Source organism: Monodon monoceros, unplaced genomic scaffold (genome assembly GCF_005190385.1).
Source record: "Monodon monoceros isolate NGI ecotype Baffin Bay Population unplaced genomic scaffold, NGI_Narwhal_1 Super_Scaffold_9, whole genome shotgun sequence".
Lineage (NCBI taxonomy): Eukaryota > Metazoa > Chordata > Mammalia > Artiodactyla > Monodontidae > Monodon > Monodon monoceros.
In genome coordinates this window covers 49,342,474-49,350,171 of record NW_021703786.1, presented here as the reverse complement: position 1 = coordinate 49,350,171, position 7,698 = coordinate 49,342,474, and the positions used below count along the sequence as shown (strand labels likewise).

The 7,698-nt window shown below is 56.6% G+C and overlaps 2 protein-coding genes across 2 annotated transcripts; one reads left to right on the top strand and one right to left on the bottom strand.

Annotated features, from left to right (window-relative positions):
- Positions 1-477: 477 nt before the first annotated feature.
- On the bottom strand, positions 478-5,456 carry TAX1BP3 (Tax1 binding protein 3). The gene is made up of 4 exons (XM_029212167.1): positions 5,352-5,456; positions 2,233-2,352; positions 1,754-1,831; positions 478-1,447 (listed from the first exon to the last, which is right to left on the bottom strand). The coding sequence occupies exons 1-4, from the start codon at positions 5,388-5,390 to the stop codon at positions 1,310-1,312; spliced, it is 375 nt and encodes a 124-aa protein (XP_029068000.1). The 5' UTR covers positions 5,391-5,456; the 3' UTR covers positions 478-1,309.
- Positions 5,457-5,673: 217 nt separating this feature from the next.
- Positions 5,674-6,532, top strand: EMC6 (ER membrane protein complex subunit 6). Its single transcript, XM_029212173.1, has 2 exons — positions 5,674-5,769; positions 5,957-6,532. The coding sequence occupies exon 2, from the start codon at positions 6,005-6,007 to the stop codon at positions 6,335-6,337; it is 333 nt and encodes a 110-aa protein (XP_029068006.1). The 5' UTR covers positions 5,674-5,769; positions 5,957-6,004; the 3' UTR covers positions 6,338-6,532.
- Positions 6,533-7,698: the final 1,166 nt, after the last annotated feature.

The following is a 7,698-nucleotide window of genomic DNA, read 5'->3' as shown; positions in this document are numbered from 1 at the left end:
AAAATCTGACTTGGCAGTGCTAGGTGGGTCCATGAGTGGCAACAATTCCCAGAGCTGGTAATGCAGCCAGTGCTGGGCCAAGGAAAGGCCTCAGTGCTCCCCAGCTCCCCCCCATCTCCTCAGGTCACAGCCCCTGGAAACATTTGGGGCTGCATCTCTGGCTGTGCTAAACTGAATGCTCTTAAGAGTCTTAGGGGGTGGATGTTCTCCCTTGGTGTCCATGAGGTCCCTCCCCAATAGGAGCTGAGGCTAGGTTATGCGAGGGAAGTTGGGGGTTCCTGGCCCAGTTCCAGTGAAGGTACTCCCAGACGCTCCCACGCGGGTGGCCCTGGGCAAGCACAGCGTCAGCGGCCTTGGGGATAGTTGGGCTTCGTCCAGAGCAGCAGGGGCCAAGTCAGCCAGCCTCACAACCAAAGCTCTCTCACAATTCACCCCCAAATATCCCTACCTCATGTCTCAGCAAAGACCTCTGATGAATGAATTCCAGCACTGTTTATTGGGCACAAGACGTGGGGTGGCTTCCTACTGCCCCATTTCCACAGTAACCAAAGCAAGGCTGGTTCCCTTGCTAAGAGTAATTCTCAGATGTGAATTAGCCGAATTCGAAAGTTGAACTGGCATCTTCAAAGAGTACGATAAAACCACTTTGTATCAAAGTTGTGATTAAAAAAATACAAACGTTAAACCCAAAGGCATAGAGGAAAATGGCAATCCTGAGCACTGCCCTGAAATGTCAGCCTCAAACCTCATCTGAATCCTGTAAGTAGGTGAACCCTGGGGAGGCCCCCACCCCTTGGGGGGCGGGAGTGCAACGGGGTGAGCTGCGAGCCTGCCTGGCTTCCATCCGGACAAACCTTCATAGCGTCTCTGGTAGTGAGTCGAATCCCCGCTGGGAAACACAGGGAAAAGGATGGGGCACAGGCACTGCAGAGCCAAGACACGGGGGGCAGTGCCCAGCCCTGTGTTTCCCAGCTACGTGGTGTTCTCAGGAAGGGGGGCCCCCTGCTCGCCTGCTGTGGCCCGGCAGCAGGGTCTGGGGGCCAAGCCTTGGTCACAGACTGGGGACTGACTCCAACTCGGCTCCAGGCCCTTGTTTCCAATCCTCAGTGTCCAAGGGAGAGAGCTGGTCCCAGAGCTTCGGGCCCATGGTGGGAGAGGGGAAGGCAGGTCAGGCCTCTGGGACCAGCTCTTGCCCTTCTAGGCGGGGGCCCAGCAACGAGCAGAAGCCAGGACGAGGGGCAGACAGAGCATGGAAGTGGTGTCGCTGTACAAAGGGCGGGCAGGCATGAGTCAGGGGCCCTGGCGGCTGCTAGGACAGCATGGACTGCTGCACGGCCTTCTGCAGCGACTGCCGCGTCACCAGCAGACGCACCACCTCCTCCGAGCGCTTGGTGAGCCGCTTCCGGGCCTGGTCGTGTGTGACCATGGTCATGTCCCAGCCGTTCACCTGGCCCAGGGAGAGAACACAGCCCACCTCAGCTTGCCACCTTCTGGGATCTGAAAGTAGGACGGGCTTTGGGAGGCCTGGGTCTCCCAAGCTGACGTGCCTGGGCTGGGGGATGCCAAGCACCCCTCACACGCACACGCAGCGGAGAGCCAGCTTCCTCTGGGGGCGACGCCAGTATGGGCTCCAAAACGACTTCGGTGATTCTCCCAGGTGCCCAGGGAGGCAGGCAGGGGCAGCCCCGCCACCCCCAAGTGCTTTAGACCCTCTGGCCCAAACCTTGTTTTCCTCCTTTGGGACATCTGTTACCTGCATGATCTTGTCCCCAATCTGCAGCCCAGCAATTTCCGCAGGGCCTCCTTCGGATACCCGTGTGACGTAAATGCCCTAGGAAGAGACAGCCCAAGTCAAGCACTGGGGTCACTGCACCGGCCTCTTATCCACAGAGCAAAGCCCAGCATGGCATACTCCTAGCCGTCTGTCTGTCCCGCACCCAGTATCCCCCAGCACAAGCTGTGTCGAACAGCCAAGGGGGATGTAGAACAGCCCCATGGATGCTACAGCCCCTGCTGCTAGCCTCCTGGGCTCTGTCTGAGCAGGGCTTCCTAGTGCTGGTAGGGCTGGGAGGCCCACCCCTACTTATTCCCACCAGATCATTTCTTGGACCTTCTTAGGACCGTTTGAGAGAGATGAGGTCTGCTCCTTCCACAAAAGCCCAGGAAGCAGAGACCTACCATCTTAGGCCTCTGTGCCCCACAGAGAGGTCCCCAGACCCTAGTCCTCCTCACCTTGTCCGTCTTATCTTCTGAGAAAGGATTTTGGGAGGGATCCTGGTCAATTCCACCTCCAATGCTAAAGCCCAGGATTAAGTTCTCACCTTGACGCAACTTGTGAATTTCAACTCTTTGCTGGCAAAGATAAAAAATGAGTTGGGGATGAGTGGGTATGGAGAGCAAATGTGGTCTGTGTCCCCTGCAGCAGCCTCAGGCGGCTGGGTAGGCTCAGAGCCATGCCACGGGGGTGGGGCCCAGGGCCTCCTTCAGGAATCCAGCTGGTCACCAGCCTGGCAGGCTGGGGGGGTTGAGACTCATAATTCAGCCACATCAACCCACCCACACAACCCTCAGTCCCAACCTCTCCCAGCTTCCTCTGTCTCAGGCACCAGCCTTCTCAACACATGCTAAGCCCCTCCTGGCCCAAAAGCCAGGGTGCTTTGGCTGCTCTGAAGAAGGGCCTATGTCCCAGCGGTGGGACCACACAGGGCAGGAGAGGTCAGGCCCTGAAAAAAAAATGCAGGCACACTGCTGAGGCAGCTCGGATTGCTGAGCCAGCCCTGTCAAGGGCAAGCCCAGAGATGCTCGGGAAAAGCCGAGATCAAACTTGCACAGAAAGGAGGAAGGCTGTCATGGCCAAAGGAACAGGAGCAGAGGCTTGAAGGTGCTATGGATACATGTCCATGAGACTGGAGTGTACAGCGCAGGACTGGAACTGGGAGGTGAGATGAGGCTGAGCCCAGGTCAGGAAGGCTGGGGAGTGCAGGCCCAGGAGACTGGCCCAGAGGGAGGGGGTGTCTCCCTAAGCCCCAGGCCCTGCTCTTGTGCAGTGGAGGAGGTGGAGGAGGGGCCTAGGGCTCTCCCACCATACTCTGAGGTTGTGGTCCCCATCTGTGCCAAGCTCCTTTCAAAGCCCTCAGCAGCCACCCTCCAGTCACCAGATGCTGGGAGCCAGACCGACTGCCCCACCCCCAAAGTTGACAGTTTTAACAGAAAGAAGAAAAACACAAAGCAAAAGGTGACTTGATCTGGACTTGAGGGGCTTCACAAAGGAGCACCAGGCAAGGCATTGGGCTGACCAGGATTTTGGCCACCTGACCTTGATTCTAGGCCCACTGGAGCTCTCAGAAATTGGGGAGTAGGGCTGGAGTCGGGCCTGATGGTAGATCATGATCAGGTGTGATGTTAGAATGACCACTCAGGCAGTCGGTAAGGGAACAGATGTCTCACAGAGGTGGGATGTGGAGGCCAGGGGACATGAGCTACATAGGAAGTGAGATCAACAGGCTCCAGACTGTTCATGGCCGAAAGGAGCCAAGGCAAGCTCCTGGCTGGCCACCTGGCCTGGCTGAACACAACCACCTCCCAGATGGGGACCCAAGATGAGAAGGAGCATCTTGAGCTGGAGAGCCAGGAGCCATTCAGGCAGGTGTCCAGGGGGTAGACAGGCCTATGGAGCCAGAGTTCAGAGGAGAGGCCAAAATGGTTTTAACATTCTCAAAATGTTAACTACATGGGAGAGGGCACAGGGTAGGAAGGAGCTTCTTCCACCCCCATCCCCAATCCAAGACACAAGAGGGAGAGGCCAGACCCCACCCACCGTATTCAGACATGTTCTTAGTGTGAGAAGAATGGGAAGGTCATGGTCCTAGAGTTTTGAGGAAGGCCCGGGGACCAGTCATGACCTGCAGTAAGGGGGTTGCGGGAAGCGTGACACCTGAGGCCCACTGGACCTAGGTCCTCATGTGCAAACGTGTGCGCTCCTCCAGGCCTGCCTCTGCCTCCTCTGACACACACCTTTGTGCACCTTTGACTCACCCTTAAGATCAGAAAGAAGTACAGGCTTTAGGACTGGGAGACAAGGCCCCGTCACTGACTTGCTGGGTGAGGTCAGGCAGGTTACTGCCCCTCTCTGGTTCCCCACCTGCACCCCTTTTTTCCAGCTAAGGAGCAAACATGACCCCTTCTCTCTGGGGCAGCTAGAGAGCTGGAAAAGGCAGGCTGGTGCAGCCAGGGTGAAGCTGAGGACAGCTGTCAGCAGGTCCAACAATGTTTCCTCCTAGCCCAGGCCTGAGCTGGTGCTCTAAGCTGACCCTCATGTGTCAGCTTTATCAGTGGCTCCCTGGTCACGCCACCTGACTGCAGGAGTCCCCAACACGCCCATCTGAGATACTACAGCCAGTCCCAGGGCCCCAGGACCAGGACTTCCACCTGACCCGTGCCCTGCCCAGCAAGCATTTCTTCTCAGAGACCTGGCTCCTTCCTGAGGGCTTCTTCACACGACTGAGCATGACCAGACTTCTCTCTGGGACTCAATTTCCCCACCTTAGCCACAGAATGGGCCTCCAGGCCCCATCCAGCTGTGGCATTGGTATCTGGGTCTAATGTCCCAGCCTCACTTTGCCTATTCTAATAGCACTTGGCACCCAAGACCAGCCAAGGGAGGAGACAGAGGGCTGAGCTGACCCCAAAGGGTCTCCTCAGGCCCCAAGTGCCAGGTAGGGGACCTGGACTTTGCCCCAAGGGCTGGGGTTCCAGGGAACGTTCGGAGCAGGATCGAACCAGTTGTATGAGCCTTCACTCTGGACCGGGCGGCGATGGGTCCCAGAAGGAAAGGCCGCAGGGGAGGGGGGAGGGGCAGCTATGTTGGCCCCGACCACCTCCACCCCGCAAGTCTCCCTCTGGGCGGCGGCGCCGGCTGGAGTGGAGGAAGCACTTCCTCATTCCAGAGGCTGCGACTCATGGACGTCGGGGCCGGCGCCCGCCACCCGCGGCTGCCCGGCTGGGGACACAGATCCGGGAAGTGGGCGCTTTCCCGGACTCCCACAGCAGGGGCCTTTCTCCTCAATCTTCCCTGCCCCGGCCGGCTGAGAGGAGCCCAACGCGGCGGCGTTGGTGCGCGGAGTCTGGCCTCGATCCCGGCTCCTCAGGAGGCGCTTGGGTCCCAGCCATCTCTGCTGCATGGCTGGGTAAGACCGCGGCTCCGCTCCGGCAAAGCGGGAACCGGAGCTCTAGCTGCGGGTTTGCAGGAGACCCGGGCTCGACGCTTTGTCAACGTGTTTGAGATGTCAGTTTACCTATCTGAAAAGTGGGGTCAAGCCAAGACGAGGAGGAGCCCGCGCGAGACCACTCACCACCACGGCGGTGACCGGCTGGCCCGGGACGTAGGACATCTCGACCCCAATCAGGTTACCAAACACCGCTCAGTGAAGCCCGCAGCGAAAATCCCTAAGGCCTCGCCCTCTCTAGTTAACAAAGGCCAACCAGCCCGGCCCGCCCCCTCATGAATAGTTAACGACGCTCCAGCCAATCACCGGCCGGAGCGCTCTCGGGCTTTCGGAAGTCCCAGCGCGCGCATAGAAAAGCGGAGAGAGGGGTGGAGCGTGCTCAGGGCGCCCGCGGCGCATGCGCCAGAGGGCGGGCGCCGAGTTCCTGGCGACTGCGCAGGCTGGGCCGTCCCAGCATCCTCCAGTGCAAGATGGCGCCGCGGGAATCCGTACCACGGGCTCTCTGAGGGAGCGCCGAGCTACTGCGTCCGCCGCCGGGTTCCAGGTAACTGAGCGAGTCTGGGTGGGAAATGCAGATGTGCCGCCAGCAACCCCGAGCCCTCAGCCTTTTCAGCGTTTTTCGAAGGTCCGAGACTGAGGGGTGCGAGGTCTCCGCAGCCCCGGGGGGAGGGGCGGCGCGAACCCAAGTCGCCACGCTCCGGGCGCCACCTGTAACTTGGTTCTCTCCGCAGCCACGCGTTGCTCCACGAGAAAGCAGAGGCCGAGCCCGGGCGGGTGCGATGGCCGCTGTGGTGGCTAAGCGGGAGGGGCCGCCGTTCATCAGCGAGGCCGCTGTGCGGGGCAACGCCGCCGTCCTGGATTACTGCCGGACCTCGGTGTCGGCGCTGTCAGGGGCCACGGCCGGCATCCTCGGCCTCACCGGCCTCTACGGTTTCATCTTCTACCTGCTGGCCTCCATCCTGCTCTCCCTGCTCTTAATTCTCAAGGCGGGAAGGAGGTGGAACAAATATTTTAAGTCGCGAAGACCTCTCTTTACAGGAGGTCTCATTGGAGGCCTCTTCACCTACGTCCTGTTCTGGACATTCCTCTACGGCATGGTGCACGTCTACTGAAACGTGGGCAGGGATGACTTTAAAAAAAAAAAAAAACAGATTGGGAGGACTGTTGCCAGAAATTAACACCAGGTAGACTTACCTAGTTTTTAAATTGTTGGAGTCGCCGCTTGTCCTGTAACGTTATAAATAATTTATATCTTAAGACGAAGAGTCTGTAACTGTTCTACAGATTAAATGAAGCGTGAGACCCTTTGTGGAGTTTTCTTCCTACCTTAACGCGTACCACCTGTCTGCCATGGGTGCAAAATCGCCCGGTATTGACTCCGGGAGAGCTGGGACTGCGCCTTAGTTTTCTGTCCTCTCCTTGCATTTACACATAGCCCCTCAGAGAGGGGCCACTAGGGCCTGAATAAGGAGAGAACTTATCATTAACATCCTGAGAATTAATAACAGTTAATGTTTATTAAGTGTGCCTTGTATGCCAAGCATTGTACCTTGTACCTTTTACTCGTTACTTCGTTAATTCTAGCAATGTCCTTATGGAGTACATGTGATTATTATTCCCCATTGATGAACCTGAGTCTCAGAGAGGCTAAATACCTCTGCCGGAGGAGGCACAGCTGGGAAGAGGCAGAGCCAGGATTCAAATGTAGGTCTCTTAATTGCTCTTACTGTATTGGCTGACTACCTTTTCAGAACCCAGCCTTCCCTCCCAACCACTACTCTCAAGGTATGAGTGGTGTCATTTCAGTTCCATTTCACCTAGTTAGAGCTAGCTGTTTTCAGTTTTTAAAAAGCAAGCTCTTCTTTTCTAGACTCTGTCTAGTGAGAATTAAACAGACTGATTGATTAAGCTAATCTGTGGGCTTGTCTAGAGTGTAAATGCCTCTGTCTATATGCTGGTCCATGATCCCTTCCTGTCAGGAGGCTTATCTTAGAATAAAATGCATACATTTAATTGAGAAATAAATATTGCATTAGCGTTAAGTAAGGAACACGTTGCTTGTGGAATTTATAGTTTTAACTGGGAAGACCAGCATTACCTGATTTCACAAATAGATTATAAGAGCTACGAAGAAAGTACACGGGAACCCCAAACCTAACCCAGGTTGTGGGGTAGCTTTTTTTTTTTTTTTAATTTTATTTTTTTATACAGCAGGTTCTTTTGTTTTTCTTTTTTTTTTATTAGCGGTACGCGGGTCTCTCACTGTTGTGGCCTCTCCCGTTTCGGAGCACAGGCTCCAGACGCGCAGGCTCAGCGGCCATGGCTCACGGGCCCAGCCGCTCCGCGGCATGTGGGATCTTCCCGGACCGGGGCACGAACCCGTGTCCCCTGCATCGGCAGGCGGACTCTCAACCACTGCGCCACCAGGGAAGCCCTATATAGCAGGTTCTTATTAGTTATCCATTTTATACAT

Bases quoted from the DNA above. Each gene is read 5' to 3' on its own strand.
- EMC6 (XM_029212173.1), top strand. From the start codon at position 6,005: ATGGCCGCTGTGGTGGCTAAGCGGGAGGGGCCGCCGTTCATCAGCGAG.
- TAX1BP3 (XM_029212167.1), bottom strand. From the start codon at position 5,390: ATGTCCTACGTCCCGGGCCAGCCGGTCACCGCCGTGGTG. The intron at 2,353-5,351 runs GTGAGTGGTCTC...TATCTTTGCCAG, and splicing joins AGCCGGTCACCGCCGTGGTG to CAAAGAGTTGAAATTCACAA. The intron at 1,832-2,232 runs GTGAGGAGGACT...GTCTCTTCCTAG, and splicing joins CAGAAGATAAGACGGACAAG to GGCATTTACGTCACACGGGT.